This window comes from Trichosurus vulpecula, chromosome 5, assembly GCF_011100635.1.
Source record: "Trichosurus vulpecula isolate mTriVul1 chromosome 5, mTriVul1.pri, whole genome shotgun sequence".
NCBI lineage: Eukaryota > Metazoa > Chordata > Mammalia > Diprotodontia > Phalangeridae > Trichosurus > Trichosurus vulpecula.
Genome location: NC_050577.1, coordinates 74,247,678 through 74,269,950, shown reverse-complemented (window position 1 = coordinate 74,269,950; position 22,273 = coordinate 74,247,678). Strand labels below are relative to the sequence as shown.

The 22,273-nt window shown below is 34.5% G+C and overlaps 1 protein-coding gene across 20 annotated transcripts in view; it reads right to left on the bottom strand.

Annotated features, from left to right (window-relative positions):
* CREM (cAMP responsive element modulator) overlaps positions 1 to 22,273 on the bottom strand; it is a 62,929-nt gene that overhangs the window by 13,546 nt on the left and 27,110 nt on the right. For 8 of the 20 annotated variants that reach the window (XM_036758789.1, XM_036758788.1, XM_036758784.1 and 5 more), the window contains 3 exons: positions 17,611 to 17,708; positions 17,301 to 17,443; positions 6,206 to 6,394 (listed from right to left, as the gene is read on the bottom strand). The exons of 1 other annotated variant lie outside the window; for it this stretch is intronic. In XM_036758789.1, coding sequence (XP_036614684.1) covers positions 6,206 to 6,394; positions 17,301 to 17,443; positions 17,611 to 17,708 — 430 coding nt within the window. Of the gene's footprint in view, positions 1 to 106; positions 312 to 836; positions 902 to 2,842; positions 2,871 to 6,205; positions 6,395 to 17,300; positions 17,444 to 17,610; positions 17,709 to 22,273 lie in introns of those variants that run through there. 11 more of the 20 variants (XM_036758794.1, XM_036758797.1, XM_036758793.1 and 8 more) reach the window with 6 other exon arrangements.

Below are 22,273 nucleotides of genomic sequence, written 5' to 3'. Positions count from 1 at the left end.
TGGGCTCTCTTCTTGAAAGGATTCTCAACTTTACCATATAAGCTTGCTACATTATCTCCTGCTGTCTTGCTCATACAAGCATTTCTGCTTTAAAGCAGATACTTACCTTGAAAGAAACAAAGTAAAGCTTTTTTGTCTATTCAGGTTAACAAGCAGCCTTGCAGATGAAGAAAGTAAGGCACTTAACATTCTCTATCTAGCCAAAGCATTTGACAAAGCAAAAAGGAACTGACTAACTGAGAGCATGACTCGGAGCTGACGTCAATGTGTATCTTGTTTGGAGTTTAACTTTTCCACTTCCCTACTGAAACATGATTCCAGGAAATTTAATGACGTCAGCCTTTTGAACTCAATTAGCTGGGGAACAAACCATTTTCAAATAGAGGAGGAAAGAAATAATGCAGGCAGAAGAACATGAGAATAACAGCTTTTTCTCCTGTTTTGAGCTATATTCTTATGTTTCAGTATAATTATTTCCAAGTCTTATTTTCACTTCCCAGGCTGTGCATGCTTTTCACTGGTTGCTAGGCTGAACTCACAACAGGTTGCAATAAAGTGACACGATAGTTTATTCCTGCTGAGCAGAAATCTAACTAACTGAATATTCATAAAAGAAAAAAAGACTGCCCTAAATAAGCAATGAAATGCTGAACTGCATTGTAAATTATATTTCAGTGTTATAGTGGTTAGAATATATAGAAAAGGTAAGATTTCTTTCTGCTTACAATTCTAAAATTCCTATTCTTGAGCAGTAACTAGACGTTCCTGAATATTTTATCTTTTCTTAAATTCACAATGCCGAATTTATTCTGAAAACTCCTATGTAAAATTCCTACCTGTGTCCTCTCCAGTTACAGCCATGATCAGCTAGCTCCTGCTTACAGAATTTTCTTGTTCCTCTAACACGGTTCAACAGAAAATGTTCCAAACTAACAGCATGTACAGGATGACAAATAGAGGGGTACTGACATCACAATGACATCACTGGCCTATCAACGTCATCAATTTACTGTGTCACTGAATAGTTCATTGCAACAGAAGTCTAATGAACCCTTTTGCTAATGAGACACTCCCATTTTCTTCCAAAATCTACTAATAAAACTGGACTGGCTCTAAAAACTGAAATAAAATAAATTCAAAGAAGATGTCAGCCACACTAGCTTTAAGAATTAAAACCATTTTAATGCTATTTCTGTATTTTTCTTTGCAGAAGATTTTGATGCAAACTTTTATCAAACCTAAAAATACATTGTTTTTCTTAGCTGGTGTACCAACTATAACCTATAGATTTAAAGTTTGGGGGAATGAAAAGTTTAAGAAAAAGGAATACAAAAAAGAATAAGAGATACTGCTATTTTCTGTACTGCAAAGGGAACATTTTTTGACATAACATCAATTAGAGCTTTCTTAACTTTATTGGTGAAATGTTAATTGTTTTGTAGTTTTTAAGTCATTTACTGTGCCAGAAAATTCAACATCATATTTTAATACTCTAAAGATCCATGACATCCATGGAAGCATATAGTAGGTGTTTAATAAATTTGTGTTCAGTGAATAAATACAAGAGATGGTAAGGCCAAGTATAGATGGTTTAGAGCAACTGATCTCCACTTGCGGAAAACCAAATCAAAATAAAAATTCCTGTCCTACCAACAATGGGTCTTATTTCCTAAGAGCTCAAAGGTATATATTATGATATCACAATAATACTAAAATATAACATACTTCAAAAGGAAAGCATCATTTTCACCATTTTACAAATGAGGAATGGGTACATCCAGGCATGGGTACATCTTCTACCAAGAAGAGAACATCACTCCTTTTATTCAGATGCTAGTTCTTCGGAGTTGCTATGTCCAAAAAAATCATCATGCCATGACCAGCTTGGCTCTTCAAAATTTAGCTAAGCTGGTCCTTAGATGACAGACAGGAATGAAGTGCTTTGCCCGCACCATACTGGAAAGCTTATACCAGTTCGGTAGTACTTCTCTGACCCTGCATTCTACAGACCTAGTTCTTCAAGAAGCTAGATCTCAAACATGCAACAATGGATCATCAGAGTGGATCTTTAAGATTAAATACCACTACTATGGGAATTTTGTAGGCATGGTTCCTCTTGCCTCATCTGAAATTACATTAGGGATTCTGAACATAGATAATAGCGATAATTATGGTTATTAAATTTTAAATATCAAAACACTCCAAAACAGTTTTTGGTTTTATTAAAACACTATAAAATTTTATCCCTCTTTCATTTACTTTGTGTATATTTTGTGTATGTCCATGTTTCCTACCTGACAGCATTTAACCTCCCTGAAGTGGGGACTGTCTCAATCTTTGCATTTGGATTTGTATTCTGGGGGTGGGGGTGGGAGGTTAGCATAGAACCAGACAAATAGGAGGTACTTAATAAAAGCTTGCTGACTGATTATTCTGTTAGTAAACGCATAATATACTGATTGAAAGGAAGCCTAGCATAATGCATAGAGAGCTGGCCTCAAAAAGTCAAGACCACCTGGCTTCAAGTGCTGTCTCTGACACATACCAGCTGTATAACCCTGGGCAGGTCATTTAATCTCTCACTGCCCCAGGCAACTGTCTGACAAGACTGAAAACTGCAGCACAGTTGCCAATCTTCAATAACAGAGGGAGTTTGTTCACCAAGAGTTTGTTGCACCATGAGAACACAAGTATGGACAAGAAACAAACAAATCTATATATAGTACACACGTTTGATAAATGCTTTCCCCCTCCCTCAACCATCAATTATTTCCCACAATGTCAGCCAAGACATGCCATTCTCATCTCCACTATGCCAGTTCAGACCCTCATCACCTCTCACCTGGACTATTTTAATAGCCTCCTAATTGGTCTCCCTGCCTCCAACCTCTCCGGCCTCCAATCCATCCTCCACGTAGCTGTCAAATTGATATTCTTAAAACACAGGTCTCGTCATCATGTCACTGCTCTGCTGAAGGTGTGCCAGTGGCCTCCAATTGCTTCTAGGACAAAATACATACTCTTCCATTTGGCATTTAAAGCCCTTTACAACGTGGCTCTAGCCTACTTCTCCAAGGTTATTAATAGCAGCACACTTCTCTCCGTCACATGCATACTCCAATTCCTGCCTCCATGCCCATCCACATGCTTCCCCCCCTCCCAATATGGAATGCATCTCCTTCTCAAAACCTTCTCTGCTCCCCTGAAGACTCAAGTGAAAGGCATGTCTGTATGCCTCCCCTTCCCCTCCTACCCCCTGCCCCCTGCTACTGCCTTCTCAATGCAATTTCTTTCACCTTACTTGGTATTTTGGAATTTACTTATCCTGGGCTTCATTGTGTTTTCCCTTAATACAGGGAAAACCTTAGGGTAGTTTTAAGCTATTAAAAGTTACTGTAAGCTCCTTGAGATTGGGGACTATTTCATTTTTGTATTCATATCTCCAGCTCCTAGAACAGTGCCTAGCATATAGTAGGTGTTTAATAAATTTGTGTTCAGCGAATGAATACAAGAGATGGTAAGGCCAGGTATAGGTGGCTCAGTGCACCTAATCTCCACTTGTGGAAAACCAAATCAAAATAAAAATTCCTGTCCTACCTGCAATGGGTCTTATTTCTTAAGAGCTCAAAGCTATATATTATGATATCACAATGATACTAAAATATAACATACTTCCAAAGGAAAGCATCATTTTCACGATTTTACAAATGAGGAAACATTTTAAAAAGTAAACTGAGCTTCTCAAAGTGATCAAGTTGGTGTTAGGACAGAAACAACCTATGTATCCCTGAATGAATGCTGAGTGCTCTGAACTAAACACCAGGTATCTGAAGTTTCCTTGGGAAGTTTGATGAAGATCTGAAAGACTAAACGAATATAACAAAGTGAAGTCCATTTCGCATTCCCCAGGGAAGAACCAACCACATTATGCCTCTGCTTCCATCCTGAGCAGACCTGAGTCACTAGGAAGATGCTAAAGCCTCTATGACACGGGAGCAGGCCTGATGGACAATCACCACATTGTAGGGGCTTTAGAATCATCCCATGCTGTCTTCTCATTTCACAGATGAGGAAACTAAGGCTTAAAGTGGTTCAGAAAAATACTTTACTTCAAGGTCAGAAAATAAGCAGCAGAGCCAGCACTAGATTTCAAGTTTCCTAATGCCTACCCCAATACTCTTATTAAAATTTACTACTTTTTGGTGGTTTCTTAAACTAAAAATAATGCTATTATGGTGTTCTTCTAAGGGAGTTTAAAACCGATTCCCCAGGAACCTAGTTCCAGTCTGGACAAAGCATAGTGGATAGTGTGTTGGCCTTGTGTTCAGGAGAACCTGAATTCGAATCCTGCCTCGGACACTTACTAGCTGTATGATCCTGGACAAGTCACTTAACCTCTTTCAGCCTCAGTTTTCTTATCTGTAAAATGGGGACAACAACAGGGTTGTGAGGATCAAATGAGAGAATATAAGTAAAGCGCACTGTAATCCTTTAAGCGCTATGTAAATCTTAGCTATCATCATCATCATTATTATCATCATTATCATTATCATCATCATCATCATCATCATCTACTGACAGAATGGTAGGACTGGTTGGAAAAGTGACAACATGGCTAGAGGTCTCTCGACTGTAATGCTGGCAGAAGGACAAAACTGACTTTCAATCTGACATAATTAAATGATACATTTTAATCCCTCAACATTTAAAATACTCAATCTCAGCCTCTTGTCTTAGCAGTTTTGTACTCTGTCCAGAAAAAAAGGTTATTGCTTTTTAAAAAAAGCTAAGGCATAGAATGACAGGCTGCAGTAGGGAGGAAATTATTGTTTACCACATTAGAAATTATAACTTCACCTTATACAAAATTTACACTAAGAGTCAAATAATACAAATTTTCTTTCACATTAGGAAAAAATTCTGCCCAATGATTAGGGATATGCTATCTATGAAGCATTAGGTTTATTTTGCACACAAATGAACATCAGTAACAGTTCTTCAAATACTGCATTTCTAGATTAGCTATATGATAGGTAAAGCATATAAAAGGAAAAAGCAAGTATTTTCATGTTATGTGTCTGCTGTGAGCTGTGGTTTCCTATTGCTGCAAAAATAACACTAAAGAGCTCAGTCTGGTAACCTTCAAAACCAGTGCAATAAATATACACAATGAGTAAATGCACCTTTCAAGAAGATAAATGAAACTTGGGATCTTAAAAAGTTATCACTTCACATAAAATAACACACACAGCACTCTTAGCTGACTAATTAATGTTGAATGCCCTTTTAGAATGTAACTCATTTAACTGAACAAAATGATTAAAATAATTTATAACGGAAAGTCTATCAAGCTGTCTGGTCATAATAATGGCATAGAATTATTGCATAATTATGGGTTCATTTTATTTTTAAGTGCCAAGGGGTGTGGGGGAGAAAGAAGGGAATTGGGAAGGTCTAAGCTAGACCTGTGATTTCATTGGTTTAGGGAACTCCCTATGTGGAAACTCCCTCCATTTGAGTAGATTAGCAATTCATCTGCAACTTAATGGTCTTAGAGACACTGAGAGGTTGACTTGCCCATAGTCACAAACCTAATATGTAGCAGAGGTAGGGCTTAAACCCAGATCTTCCTTTCTTCAAGGCTTGCCCTCTTGAGCATCAAACTCACTAGAGAGAAAATCGGTACTTTAAAATTCCATAACGTTAAGGACAAGTGAAATCTGGATTTGTTTTGAAATTATCTAGTGGCGATTTGACAGGAGTACCATGGCTAGGGGAAAAAAGTCCACCTCAACCATTTGACTATGATTAGGTTAAATTTATCCTAAAAGACATGCAATAAAGATGAAGTTCTTATCCCTCAGAGACCTTGAACTTATAGAAATCCATTACATAATATATTTGTGACCCAGGAATTATGGATATTTATTTAATGGAGTAACTCAATAGAACCTGGATATTGTTTTATCACAACTTTACATTAGTTTTAATTTTTCTAAATGTTCACAAAATTTTACTACTTAGTGAGAATTAAGCAATTTATGTAAATGGTTGTTTGATGGACTAAGATATTATATCTTCCTCAGCTTTCTTCCTCATTAAGTGGCCAATAAAAAACTACTAATGTCATTTGAAAAGCCACCCCACCACGAAATGGTGTGAATCATTTAAAACTATCTAAACTTATTGTATTAATAAAATATACCTTGGACAACAACCTGGCTGCCTGGTACAAAGAACTGCTGTGTGCCATCAGCTGATTGTGCTGCATACTGTACAATTGTAGCACCTGGTGGAGGAGCTCCTGAATTTGTCATTGTTAATGTCTGTAGTCCCTGAACACCATCAGATCCTGGATTAGAAATCTGGATTGTTCCACCTTGGGCTATAGCAACTTAACAGAAAAAAGAAAAGAAACATTAGAAACCGTGAAAAATCATAATTAATAATCCTGTAATGGAAAACACACACTTGGAAATTTTTATTCTCAGGTGCCTTTCTATTTCTCAAATCACCACGGATTCTCTGCCTTCCTATAAGCATTCTGTTGGTGAAGAGGTGAGGATCATCAAGTTAGTCAAGGGATATTTCTCTTAAATGGTGCTTAAAGCACTAACTTTATAATGCCTCTTTTGTGGGAGGGTGGGGGGAGAGAAGAAGTTTGGGCTTTAAAGAGGTTTTAGATCAAGTGATTAATCTACCATCTTGCTGGCCAACTGCTCTTTTACAAAACACTTGAAAGAGGCCTATAGCCAAAATCTTTCATGGTACCCACTGAATTTGCTGCCACCATACTGTTTTCTCCATTTGTCTAGAACTGTGGGAGTAAAGATTAGTCTTTAAGAATGGTCCAAAATGACCACCAGGGGCTCCCTTATAGCTTTAAGATCTAATTTCACTGAGACACTTTTAATTGCAGAAAACCGAAATATTAACTGTATCTACTACTAAAAACTGTCAAATTTTTTATCTGAATGTTTCCACTACTGAGTAAGAATCTGCACTTTGTTCCATTTGAGTCACCATAAAAGGAAAACAAAACTTTAATTCTCTCATATATGATTTTAAAGAATACTATAGAATATGTAGCTCTTTTATAAATCTTCAAATATTTCAGAGACAGGCTCTAAACAGTTTTATCCCTCCCATGCCTGATAGGAAAATGTAATATTTTGGACAGAATATTACCTTCTTAAAAATTCTAGGGTTTATAGTCAAGTTTTTAGTAATATCCTAATGTTAAAAAGATAAAACAATATCACAGCCTTCTTCAACCACCAGATTAAAATATGTTTTTGACATCTTTTTTTTTGCAGGCGGTGGGGGGAGCATTAGGATTAACAACCATATTTTAGGACTAAGGTATGTGCTTAAATATAATAAAGTATCTTTTGTTTAGGGCAGGGGGAGGTCCTTTAATTAAAAACCTACAATGGCCAACTAGACTCTATAATGAAGACCAAAATAAGATGATAGAAAAATAACATAACAACAAAGATATGGAATTCAATATAAGTACAATAATGTAACAATGATATTTAAAACAACACATTCAGCACAACTGTGGGTCAATTTCAACTTTTCATTCTTAGTAAAAGCTAAGTAAATGACCTTTTAGTAAGAGATTCACACACTGGGGTTGGGAGGTAGAGGTGGAGTTCCAAATAAACATCCAGATAAATTTTTCAACCAAATGTTCTGGTGATTACAGAATGGCAAGTAAGTTTTGGGAAAAGTTTCCTCAATTTTAGGATACCACTGGGCCCAATTTAGATAACAAAATGAGAGGAGCTAAAGAAATTCTTATAAAACAATTAACAAAATGTCACTGAATATATTTAGCATGGAAGATGAATTAAATATCTATCTTAGGAGAGGGAGTTCAACGTTGAAGTGGAACATTATAAAAATCTGATTAACCAGAATACTTGGGAAATGTGCTTGTTCAATGAATTTTCAAATTAAGTCTTTTTCTTTCAATCCTTGTTGAAAATCATTCCAAAACACTTTAGTCCACTTTTCCTACCTTTGTAAGTAGACTATACTGGATATTCTTTGATGATTCAGGGCCTTACAGTGCTTCATGATCATCATTCTGAACATTGCTTCTCAGTGTAAAGGACTACAGAATGGCATGGGTTGGAGGTTGGACTAAATGTATACTGACCCCAGAATATAACCAGAAATTTGTTTTCCCTCTAAATTCTTGACAAGAGCTTGTTTTGTGATTTCCCCTTCTTCTCAAAGTGCAATGTCAAAAATTTCTGAATTACCAATATAAAGCACTATATATACTCTTCTGTAATTCAAATTCTGACTTTCTATAAGAAACCAGGGCTTAAGTGAAATGCATTCAAATTTAATAATGAATAGATTCAATTTTTTAGAAACTGAGGTAGCATAGAGACTTGAAATGTATAATTGGTTTAATTATTTTTAAATTATTATTTTATAATTAGCATTTCACGTATGCATGACAAAAAATGTTACATTTGCCAAAGATATAGAAAACAAGCAATCAATAGTAAGCAACATGTGGACTCTACACTGCTCAAAAATAGCAGGAAAAACTTGTGTAAGAATACAAATACAGAAGATGATAACATACTAATATTAAAATATTTGAAATCTGATGGGTTTAACGTCAATCAATTAATAGACTGAAAATAATAGACTGAAAACAATTCAAATTAGTTCCAAAATCTCAAAAACACAATGTAAGTAAAACTCCATGGTATACTTTTATCCTTTAGAGCATTTAGGCCTTAATCTTTTTCCTGAAATTACTACTAAGGTTGTTATGACTTCATGCGACTTCTAACAAACTCCTACATCAAAACAAACTTCGAATTAAACTGCTGTTCTTGTGCAAGTAAATGTTACCAACAAGCTTGAAAATAAGTAACATGTATCTCTCCTTCCTCCTTTTTTCAGTCATCTCATTTATTCCCAATGATTTTCAAATCAGTACTTCTTTGGTACACTACCTCCAAGAAGAAAAGTATATCAAGAACTTGTTTCTTAGGAATTTTTCTCCTTCATTTACCTATCAAATCCCTCTATTACAAATAGGCATTAAGGATGGCTAAATAGTATTATTTCATTTGTTGGTTATGTTAAAATATTTTCATCTGGCATGAGAAGAAACTATATATTCTCTCTATAAAGGTTTATAATTTAACTTTTAATATTCCAAACAAACTTTCCAAACATCCAACCTGTGATTTCAATGACCTGTCTTCCTATTTATTCCAACTTCCTTTGCCGGGATAGCCCCTACTTCGTGGCAACTACTGAAGATCATACAAGTACAAAAATTCTCAACAACTGATACATGATCTACAACGAGGCAGAGATTTACTCTCCCAATTTCAGAGAAAGGTAAAGAACTAGAAGGATGAATGCCAATAATAAACATGACCATGCCATTAGCAAGCAATTCAGAAAATAAAGAAAATTCAACATATAAAACAGATACGCTGAATAATTATTAAGCTAGTGAAAGGTGGGGGGATGATAAAGGCAATAAAGGCAATGCCTGAACAACTGTACTGTTTCTCCCCAAATTCAATATTAAATGTCCTCCTCAAGGAGCCCATGGCCTAAGACACTCTAACATAAATTCTTTGATATGTTTACAGTAATACTCCATTAACCAATAAGCCAAAGATTGTATTCAGTTTAAAATCAACAAGTCCTATGAAATTTTTTAAAGTTTGAAATTTTAGCTTTTACTGTAAAATACATCTGTATTTTTCAAATGTCTAAGAAAGCTGGGAAATAATAATGTCGTGTTCATTTTTTAATATCGTGAGAAAATTGATTAGGCAAATCATTGAAGGACAGCATGGCTAGCACTGCTTGTTAACAGGAGCAGAGGCGGGTTAATAACAAATTCATGTACCGTAAGTATTATCAACACACTTCTAAGGTGTTAGCAAATCACTTGCATAAGTAAAGTTCTACTTTGATTAATGGCCAGTAATGACTATGGATAAATAAAAATTAATGCGTTTCCCACTTCACATTAATAAAAAGGCTTAGTCAGTGTTTTCCTAAAATACTTGTAATAAAGACATAAGACCTGAACTCAACAACATGACTTTAGCAGTAGCAGTTTAAACAAAAACATAATTCGTTATTTTAATAATTGCTCCTCTCCATAGTAAAAATTAACAGTTGTTACACATGATTTCTCTAATTTTAGGACCTCCAAATTGAAAATATATTCGTATTCTTTTATTTCCAAACTATTTGGTCCCATTTAATAATTACGAGGCAGTAGAGAGAAGAGTGGTTGGTTTAAAATGCACTATCAAATCCAACAACACCTTACCATATTATCAGATCTAACTGAAATTTCTAAAGCATGTGAAATTGTGCCTGCTGTAAAATCTGAACTTGCCAATGCCACAAGCATTCTTCCCCAAGGCACTGCCATATATCGTAGATCACAAAAGTTTTAAACAGGAAAGGACTCTTTTTAAAATGAAAAAACTAAAACTTCCAGAGGTTATGTGACAACCAAAAAAAAATCTCACAACTGGCGATGTATTAAAATTTAGATCTTTCTTGCCTCTTATTAACTGCTTTTTCTTCCTTCATCATGGTACTGTCTAATAATACTAGAGATAATAAAAACCTTTAAAAATTAGAAAGTACTAGAAAGACTATCATGTACAACACCTCGATTTTGCAGCTGTAGAAACTGAAGCCTGGAAGTAAAATAACTTGTCTTTAAAGATGAGAGTAGAAGCCAACTCTCCTAATTCCAAATGCAATAATATTCTTTCCACAAACCTATGCTGTCTCTTTTTAACAGCCCTGGATACAGAATTTTGCCAAAAAATGTTTTCAAAAACTAAATGCCTAGTAGCTCTCCCTTTTCTAGATGCTTATCTGTCCTCTCAAAGAACTCTACAGGCCAGAAAAGAAAGCTGGAGAAGGGTTCTTAAGCTATTTCTGGAATATCTCTAAAATACTGGTGAGTGCAAACCCAAGGTGATGGCCATCTACACGTATCTCACGTACTAATAATTAATATTCACTTTTTGTAGAGTGCACAAGAATATTTTTAGAGCATCAGCCCTCTAGCCCCACAGCATTACTTAGCGCTATTCTCACCATCCTCTACACTTAGGAATCAAAGGAAATAACATTAGCCCCACCACATCTGAACAAAAGTTAGTGGCTTCTCTAAACCTAGAAACCCTCAGCTTACTCTAGCTGAACCTGAACTTCTTGACCCCTCCCAATTACATCAATATCTTTACCTTTTCATTCTCTATAGGTAATCACAGAACAAATACAAAATAAAGATCTGTGTGATCAATACATTAATGTCACTGTATCTTGGCGGCGGAGCAGCTGTGGAGGAGGCAGGTAGGTGGTGCAGTGGATATGGTGCCAGGCCTGGAGTCAGGAAGACTCATCTTCCTGAGCTCAAATGTGGCCTCAGACACTTACTAGTTGTGTGACCCTATGCAAGTCACTTAACCCTGTTTGCTTTAGTTTCTCGCTTGTAAAAATAAGCTGGAGAAGGAAATGGCAAACCTCTCCAATGTCTTTGCCAAGAAAACCCCAAATGGGGTCACAGAGTCGGACAACTGAAATGACTGAACAACCAAAATCTCTGCAAGGCAGGACATAGTTGTCGTCTGCATAACACTTAGCACCCATGTAAGAGAGCATGGTATAATGGAAAAATCAATGAGTGAGGAGTCAGAAGACATGAGTCTGCTCCTTACTACTGTTGTTACCTTAGGTAAGTCAGCCAACCTTCAGGAACCTCAGTGTCCTCTTATAGGGGAAAGAACTACTGACCCAGTAGTTCCACCCAGCTCTATGTCCTGTAGAACCTACCAAGTGCAATCTGGCACTTATGCTTTTGATGACAGTGGTGGTAGAACTAAATTGAACCCCCAAAAAAATCATATTCTAAAAGCTAGTTTTCTAGAGGAACAGGAAATTTCCATAACCTGAAACAGTTCAATTATACTCAACAATTACCTAGAGACACTTCTGTGAAAAATGAAAAGCACTGTAAAGATAAAGAGTAAGTAAAAGAGAGGGCCTATGAGACGTGGTAGGAAGGATGGTTAGGAAAAAAAAAAATGTATAGCATCATAGGATCTGAAGCTGAAATGGACTTGAGAGTTCATCTAGACCTCTCCTACTCCCCACCAAAGAGGTCCATGGATAGATTCTGGGGGAGGGGGGCAGGGCTTGGATTTGGAAAGGGAAAAACTATGTATCACAGAGTTTTATTTTCACTAACTGGTAACAAAAAATTTAGCATCTTCTCCAATCATGAATTTAAAATAAAAATGGGGTCTATGATACTAAAAAAGGTAAGAATCCTGATTTTACAGATGAGCAAACTAAGGCCTGGAGAATTTAAGTTACTTGACTATACTTCACACAGGTAATGGCAGAACTATAATATAAACCCAATAAGGAGTCAACCTGGGAAGATTAATGGTTTGTCCTATGACTGGAAGTGACTTGGTCACATATATGTTAGATCCTAACCATGCAAAGACATATTAATTTACATACTGATTTCACTGTTTCTGTCATCATTCACTTCTATATTCCATTTCATGTTACCTTAGATTCTTTTTCCCTCTCACACTTTTAACATCCAATTAGTTACCAAGTCCAGGCAATTCTGACACAGAGATATACCTAACATTCATCCCTTATGCCCAGTACCACCAACGTGTATTATTTCAATATCCTCTTAATAAGTCTTGCTGTTTCTCTTCTTTCTACCCCCTCCAATTTATCCTTCATACAGTCTAATCTTCCTAAATCTTGCTTCAGGAATGTCTCTCTCTAATCAAAAATCTTCACTGACTTCCTACTGCCTAAAGGAAATTCAAATTAATTCACTTCACCTTCAAGACATTCCACAAACTTGGTCCACCCTCACATTTGCCACCTTGTCTCATGTATTCTATGCTATAACAAAATGGTATTATTCTCTGCTCTCTACACTGGCCAAGTGCTTTCCAAACTAGCATTCTTTGCTCATACTCAATACCTGGAATGTTCTACTTCCCCTTTGCTCAATTGTTTAATTCTTGTATATCCTTAAAAGGCCAATTCATAAACCACCTCCTAATCAGCCAAGTGAAGTCTTCTCTAATCCCCACCAATCACAATCCATCTAACTTTAAGCCTTTAATATACTTATTTCTCATTTTATCCCTCTACTACACTATAAGCTACAGTTTCCGTCTTCCAGGAGTTTACCTGAATTTTTTATCTCCCCACAGCCTTCATCATAGTACTCTTGTTGTTTTACTGAATGCAAATCTATCTATCTATCTATAAAATTTATTCTTAAAGTCACCCTAACTATATAGGTTGTGATAAAAACAGGTAACAGACAACAACTATGTATCTTCATTGATAAAATGTTAACATGTTTGAAAAGTACAGCAGATTCTCACAACAAATCCTCAGCTTTAAACTTCCACAGAAAAAAACTTGGAACAAAAGGAGAGCCACAGAACATATGTGCCTTTAAAAATACAACAGCCAAAAGGTGGTTAAAGAAAAAAGGGAAGCAAGTATCGCGCAGGTCACATTTATACAAATGTGGGTAAATCTGGAATAATTAAGGTAGGCATTACTATTGCATTTTACCCATGATTTGCCCAAGGTAACAAAATTCAGTGGCAGAGTTGGGAATGAACAGTAAGTTTCACAACAAAGTTACTACATGGAAATAAAGAGCAGATTCAGTAGAAAGATCACACAAAGTAAGATTTGTGGAATGTACCAGATTATTCCCGATTAAAAAAAATTTTTTTTACAATTTAAAGTGTCTGGTCTATATCTCTGAAAATATACTCTGTGTATGATTCTAAAGTCAAAGGCACAAAACACCAAAATTAATAATTAGTAAAACGTAACTATGCTCATTTAATAATAATAGTTGACATTTTATATAGAACTTTAGGTTTAAAAGCTCTTTCATATCTTGTTTCAGTTGAACTGAAACTTGGACTCCATTAGTGTAAGCTAAATTCCTTCTATAAAGAATAGACTCAGTGGAGACCTATGACTCTCCCAGCAACTCTGAAATCTTAAGACTATTAATCCCTCTTATCCGTCTGCAAGTCTTTTTCTATAGAATGATTCACTTACTTTTGAAACATAAGTTCACAAAGGTTGAAATAATAATCAGATATTAGCAAAATTTCCAATGCAATAGGAGCAAGTAGATTTGAAGGTGAGAAACACAACCAGAAAATATGTTTGAAGTAGGGAATAACTGATATTCTGGAATCTGGGGGTAGGGAAATAAGAAGTCTATACTATCAAGTAAAAAGATCTCATATCTGATAGGAAAATTCATAGTCTTTAAAGGAAAATTTTATATAGTAAGCAACTTTATCAATATTTCAACATTATACTAAATTAACAGTAAGTTTCCATTACTATATTTTGTGGAGAAATTCTCATTTATGTAGTAAAAATTTAAAGAGAGATTTTTTTCATGGAATGTGTAATATCTCATTCAATAACTAACATTTATATTTCTAGGACTAAAATAAAGACCATTTATGTAATTCCTTCAAATGCTTTCTCCTGAGATAAAATAGCTACACTTGTACAAAAATGGCAACTGTCATACAACAAAATCATCAATAAGACTATGCTGAAATACATGAGGACTTACTGAATTCAGATCATGTGCATATGATATTAATAGATTGCTTCCTATTTTTATCTCTTTCCCCCCTAACACCATGAACTATTCTAACTCAATATTCATTTCTGATTTTTTCCAATAGGATAAGACATAAAAGTACAGCAAACCTATAGCAAACAACTAACTTTCAGATTCTATTCACAGAAGTTCTATTTATATATATATATAGGTGCAGTATATGTTGATGATCATCATCTATTTGGAATATATTAATAAAAGATTTAATGTCTTCAACTTTTATATTAGTATTTTTTGCTTTTTCTAATTTAATCAACCCTTCAAATACCAATGACATTAAGTTCTGCTTTTAATTTGTAAAAACATAATAGGGAGATCAGCAGGAATTAGAGATGAAAATTAAAGAAACCCTCAAAAAAGATATCTTTTTGCAACAAAAGATTCTGAAAAGTCCTCAAGAAGTACATCTAAATGCAAACTGTCTGGCTATTATAGTGGAGGCAAATTCCCCGGCTTGACTTCTGTTGACACTAGCAATTAACACTTATTTAACCATGCATGCAGAGACTTGAAAACAAGCGTGTTATTACCTATAAAATTAAAGTAAGCATTGCAATTAATATACAAACATTCATTCATTTATTTATTTATTTATCTTCTAAATAAAGGTAAAGTGAGTTTAGAAGCATTTTCTGCAGGTTATATTTTACTAACTAGTATAGTGACTGGACCAGGGATATGAACAGTCTATCTTTCTAATCACACTGCTGAATTAACAAAGGTCAAGTATAATCAAGAGACTGAATCTACAAAATAACGAGGACATGGCATTTTAAATGATTAATAACATTGCATTAGAGACAAACTAGAAACCAGTTCTTCCAATTCCAGCCTACTAGATGGTAGTATTTTCAAATACAGAAAACTGCAAGGTGGTAGATCTTTCTTAAAACAAAGAAATAAAAATCTACAGAACTTAAAAAAGAAGCCCTTATCTACCTTTACAAATGTCTCAAGTGGAAGATATGCTATGATCCTTTACACTACCTCCAATCCAGTTTAATGCTTGACCACTGACTGCACAAATTGCTGGATCCAAAAGTGCCCTGAAGACATGTCCTTCTTTGGGCAGAAGCAAAACGTGTATGAGACTCTACTGACCTCTACATTTTTAAAAAATGTCCTATCTTAATAACAATACTTTTCATTTATATGTTTCCTTCCTGTTTTCCCATAGCACTTTCACATAAATTATCTTTTTAACCTTATGATAGATAACTTTGTAACGTAGAATAGTAAGCATTGTTATACTGCCACGAATGCCACTTTTTCCCTAAATCTAGCTTGTGTAAAAACTGAGTGTATATATATATATATATAAACAATCATCTTTTTCTGTGTATATTTATGTACCTTTTTTCAAAAGCATCTGATTTTAGCAATGAAGTCTACATTTGGTATCAACATAGTAATCTCCCTTAGATTAAGTGACTTGCCCAAGGTCACAGAGCCAGCTAGTGGCAGAACCACAATAAAAACCAGTTCTTCCAATTCTCATCCAATACACTAAAGTTGTATTATAAATACCCAATACTTGTCACGAAAGGGGCAAAGCAAATTGGGTAGATGGCTTAGTGTAAAACTATTGGCACAAATAGCCTAAAGCACATTGAACTGACAAAGTCTTTCTAGATTTCAAAGGTTATTTCCTACTTGCCCAGATTAAAGTCTGTGAATGTAATAAGATTTTTCATCCTAGGTATTCAAACTTGGAAGGGTTTTGGAAAGAGCACACTCAAAATTTAGTTCCAGATTTAAATTTCAAATATACTCCAGTACCTGCAACACAGATCATATTTTACAAAAGTATTTACATGGCAAATCTGCTCTTTATTGGGGGTAACAACTAGTACCTTAATTACAGCAAGGAACATAAATATTTACAATACATTAACGTGTATAAGAGTAATGTACATATAAGAATCAGTTTAATGATTTCAGTTAAGTTGTCTGCCTTATTACTATGGTTTTAAAAGCTAAATGTTTTTCCCATCCCCATTTTGGCAGAACTACAATATAAATGAACAAAGAGAGAACTGGAAGTGGAAATATACTTTAAAACATTATTTTTAAAAATACAAATAGAAATATTTCATATTAATAAATAGGTATTTTTCATATTACGTTAACAGCAGTAAAGTACAGACTTTAGCTCTATTCATTTGCTTTCAACTTTAACATACATTACAGTAAAATAACCAGAAACAGTAACAAAGGAAAAATTCTCAACAGAAATGAATAAAAATATATCTGAAAAGGGTAAAAGACTTATAGTATACACTATTACCCAATTCTTTCCTTTTTAATTCTTTTATTTTGATTATTAATAAAATTGGACTTTTCCAAAGTGCAAATAGCTTTCAATACAAATCTCACTTTATTTAACATGCATTTTTTTACTCTATAATACATACAGGTGGGAATAATTGATGTATTAAAAACTAAAATAATGCTGAAAAACAAAATTATTTTAATTCAGCATAGTATATACTTCTTTAATATAACTACAGAGAACTTAGAAATAAAATTGTATTAAATTGTATCTTAGTATACATACTGTATTGCCCCGTGCTAGTCTGATATATGCTAGTTGGCACTGCCATGGTAGCGATGTTAGGTGATGTTCCTTCTTCCTCAGATTTTTCTTCTTCAATTTTGGGAACACCAGGCACATCAGATGAAAGTTCATTCAGTATTTTTCTAAAACACAATTTGCAGAATATAAATGATCACTTTAACTCATCTAAAACATGCTTTTAACAAATGAAACTAAGGGCAAAAACAAAAGCTTAAAATTAAGGTTTTGATGGCTAATTATACAATATTATACAACGATTATATTACAATGGATATTTTAACAAACTCACCGATATGAAGGTCTTCTTGAAAGGATTTCTCTACGTTTATGAGAATCAATTACACCCTCTGCTTCTGCAGACTCATCTGTCTCTGCAATTGTTGCTACCTAGAATACAAGAGTTTCTAAACATCCATCATAAAATAAAAGGCCTTCTAATTAATTCATTCAACCAATAAATATTTCCTGAGGAATATTATATACAAAACACCATATTATGCATTGCAGCAGATACAAATAAGAACACATAGTCCAAGCCCTCAGGGAACTTATAGTCTAGCTAGAGAAATTATATAAACACGTGAAATACTTAAAACAGGAGAGCAGTATACATATAATTATGTGCCAAATAAATGGCACAAAAGATAAGCACTACAGATTTCAGAGAAAGCCAAATCACTGCAGATCTGGAATTATGGAAGGTTCTATATCGAAGGTGGAGAAATTTGAGTAAAGAATCCAGGATTCTTACTGTTCGGAGAAATCTTAGAAGTCATTTAGTCCTGCTTGTACCTGAATAGAAATTCCTTCTATAACATTCTTAGCAAGTGGTCAACCATTCTTCACTTAAAGAGTTCCGGTAAGATCAAATCCTCTATTTGAAGCAACCATTTCACTTCTGGACAACTTTTATTGTCAGCAAGCTTTCCAGACCTTGAGACCGAATTTGCCTTTGTAATATCCACCCCACAACCCTCTGAGGGCAATCAAAATGAATATAATCTCTATTCCAAAAGAATACACTGAAATTCATGAAGACAGAATGAGATGTAAGTTGTTAGACATTACTTAGGTATAAATTTGTTAAGCTTGACTGTCCTTAACTTTTGTTAAAAAGGGAAGGATCTTTTGAGAAGGAGAATAATTGTGGGAAGAAATAGGTAGGTCATGTGATGAAAATTTTAAAAAGAATGTCAATATAACATTAAAAAAAAGCCAAAGAAGAGAGCAGAAAAATGTCCAGAAGGAAACACAGATAAGCAAGACAGGGTTGGCACAGAAGTGTTAAAATTTAATATACTCTTTTTAAAAGAAGCAATTTATATGTAATAAAGACCCACATTTCATATACTATTCTTTTTTTGTATTTAATATGGAAATATTCATATGTTGATTGTGGAATTCTTAATTTAAAAAAAAAAGAAAATTTGAAAAGCCAATCTTTCAAGGCAACTATCATGATACCTCTAAATTTTGTCTTGTCCAGGCTAAACATTACCCAGGTCCTTCTTATGAGCTTCATATGGCAGGCATATTCTCTAGCCATCTCATCATCTGGTCACCCCTCTGGATGTACTCATCCATGTCCTTCCTAAAATGTTTAATTTTAAGTTCCACAATAGCTAGATGGGGTCTGACCAGGAAAGAGTAGTACAATGGAACTATTGTTTCCCTTGCTGTGGACACTATGCTCCTCTTAGCAAAGTGGAAGATCAAAGCTTCTTTGGCTGTCATGTTGCACTATTTACTCCCAAGTAGTCTTTGAAGGTTTCACAGGATTTAAATAAGGGTAGAAAAGAGGGGAGTTGGGTGGCATTTGTGTTGGATGGAGTATTAGAAAGAAACACAGAGGAGGTAGGGGTTTTCATGGCATGCTTTAGGGGCAGCAAACAGACCATTTTGGCTAAACAAAGGGCTTGTGTTATGTACCAGTGAAGAGGTTAAGATTATTAAGATTGAGTGGTATTCAACGGCCAATACAATCTGGCCCTGGCATAAAGACGTCATCCTTTTGTAATGACAGTATGAAAGAAGAGAAAGGCCATTGAAACAAAAGACACACAGACTCTAATTAGCTGTGTGTCTTTGAAAAATCATGGTACATTCTTTAAAAAACCATTACTTCATAAAATAAGTTGGTGTACGTATTCTCTAAGATTGCTTCCAAATGAGATTCCAGTATCAAACTGGAAAGCCCCAAAAATGTGCAACAGAAAAACTTGCTTATCTTTTTTTTTAAAAGAAGAGTAGGTATTGTTTCACATTTAAGGTCTAATAACATTAAATACAATCAACAAATCTGAAGGAAACCTGGGAAAATTTTAAATTTCCATTTCCATTAACTCTCAAATCACTCTTAACACTGAACCATATAAATTACAGGAAACTCTTGATACGGGGACTATTTTGATGATTAAATGAGAACATATGCAAAATATTATTAACTTAAATTCACTAATTAATTCAATTAAGTCATTAATAAGCACCTAGTATGCTCAAAGCATTGAGTTAGATAGCAGGAATTCAAAGACAAAAAAGCCACATACTCCCTGCCCTAAAGAGCTTACAATCTACCGACAATCATAGAAATGTGAGTATTTATTAGTATCAATCACAATGGTAAATTCAGTGCAATAACAACAGGTATAAGGCACCAAGCCTCATAATGCTGAAACTAGATATGGACAAAAAAACCCTGATTAACCAAAGTATCAGTCATTCATGTGGGTATATGTACATGGGTGTACATACTTAAAACTTGATAAAGTACTTTAATACAGTCTTTGATGAAAATTTTATTTTCCAGCAGACAGTGTAGTAACAATAATAGTACTGGAGTTTCTCAGGCTAGCACATGTGTGTATGTGTGTGTATATGTGAGTGTAAACACATACATACACATATATACATCCACATATATAGTCATAATGTGCTTCCAGAGTCATTTATAATATTCTGCCATGAGAAGGGAGCTCTGACACAATTATTCATGGGTCCCTATCAAGATAAGGTAGTATAATTTAAATATATTGCTGAAATTAAGAAATAACCCATATTTCGAATATAATCCATATTTCTCAATGTCTCTATATTGGGAGTGGCTATTAACTATCTAATCAACTTTGTCCTAAAATTCAAAAGAGCAAAAGAAGCCTATTCTCAAGATAAAAATGAAAGGCTAAATGCCATCTAGAGAAATATATCTCTATTATTCTGTAAAGTTTCAAAAAATGTTTTAGTTTAAAAGGCTTCTATTATTCTGCATTTCTGATGGAGCATCAGAATCTGTCAGTAACTCCCTAATACATACTAATAGCCAAAAGTAAGCAATAGCACCAATCATAAATCTTTAAATTTTGAAAAGGTAAGCCTAGGAACAAAAGAAAATTTTTAAGGGATCAAACTTCACTATTTCTTCCTAGGTATACCCAGACTTAGAAATGACTCGAAATCTCAGAGAAACTACTTCTACGATGGTTAGGGGTCTCCAGTCACATAATCCAGTCACAACTTAAACCCATAACCTAGAAAGTTTGTAAGAAAGAAAACAACCAATAGTGACCAAAACTCTGCTTAAAAACACATAAAAGCACAACCGTGGAACAAATGAAATAAGGAAGAACCAAAGAAATAGAAAATAGCAAACCTAAGAACATAAATCAATGAGAACAGGACTTTCTATTTGACAAGAACTACTTGGAAAATAGGAAAGAAGCTAAGCAGAAGTTAGACTTAGACCAGCATACAATACAGTAAGAATGAAATGGATATACTCCCTGAACACAAATTAGAGAATGAAAGGAGATACCTTTCACAACTACAGTTAAGGGATAAAATAAACCTTTAACTAAAGAAGGGCTAGAGATAATCATAAAAGATATCGCATGAACTGATACAAAGTAAAGTGAGCAGAACTAGGAGAACACCATACACAGTAACTGAAATATTATACGATGAAAAACTGTGGATGACTTAGCAATTCTCAGCAATACAATGATCCAGGACAATCCCACAGGAATCATGATGAAAAATGCTATGTGCCTCCAGAGAAAGAAGTGATGTTGTCTGAATACAGACTAAAGCATACTATTTTTCATGTTCTTTTTTTTTTTTTTGCTCAGTGTTCTTACATAACATGACGAATATGGAAATGTTTTACACGATTGCACATATATAACCTATATCAGAGTGTCTGCCATCTCAGTGAAAAGGGAGGGGAGGGAGGGAGGGAGGGAGGGAGGGAGAGAGAGGGAGAGAGAGAGAGAGAGAGAGAGAGAGAGAGAGAGAGAGAGAAAGAATTTGGAGCTCAAAACTTTAGAAAAATGAACACTAAAAATTATCTTTGCATGTAATTGGGGGAAAATAAAATATTTAATTTTTTTTAAATTAAAGACACGGTAGGTAGTTTTGATTACAAAAAATAAGAATAAAGACAGAATAAAGAGAGAAAATGATGACTGGGGGAAAAATTAAATAAGTGACATCTGATATTCAAGATACATAGTGAATTGACATGAATATAATACCAAGAGCCATTTGCCAATATATAAGAAGTCCAAGCATAAGAATAGTTTTTAAAAGAAAAAATGCAAACTATAAATGGCCATATGGAAAACATACTTTAAATCCCCTTAAATGCAAATCAAAACTCCTGGATTTTACACCATAACTTGCAAACTAGCAAAGACCCCCCCAAAAAGAAAAAGAATCAATGCTGAAGTGACTGAGGAAAAACAGACACAAAAAATATGCTATGAGAAGAGCTATTATCTATTAAACCATTTTGGATTGTGAATTTGAGATGATGTAAAAAAAGAATTACAATGTTCACAGGGCAGGTCAAAAGACAGAAACAAAAGTCTGATATATAATACTGTATCAAAATAGTCATACTCCCAACTTTTTGTTATAGTAAAGAACTGGGAAAAAAATAAGTCCTCATCAATTGGGGA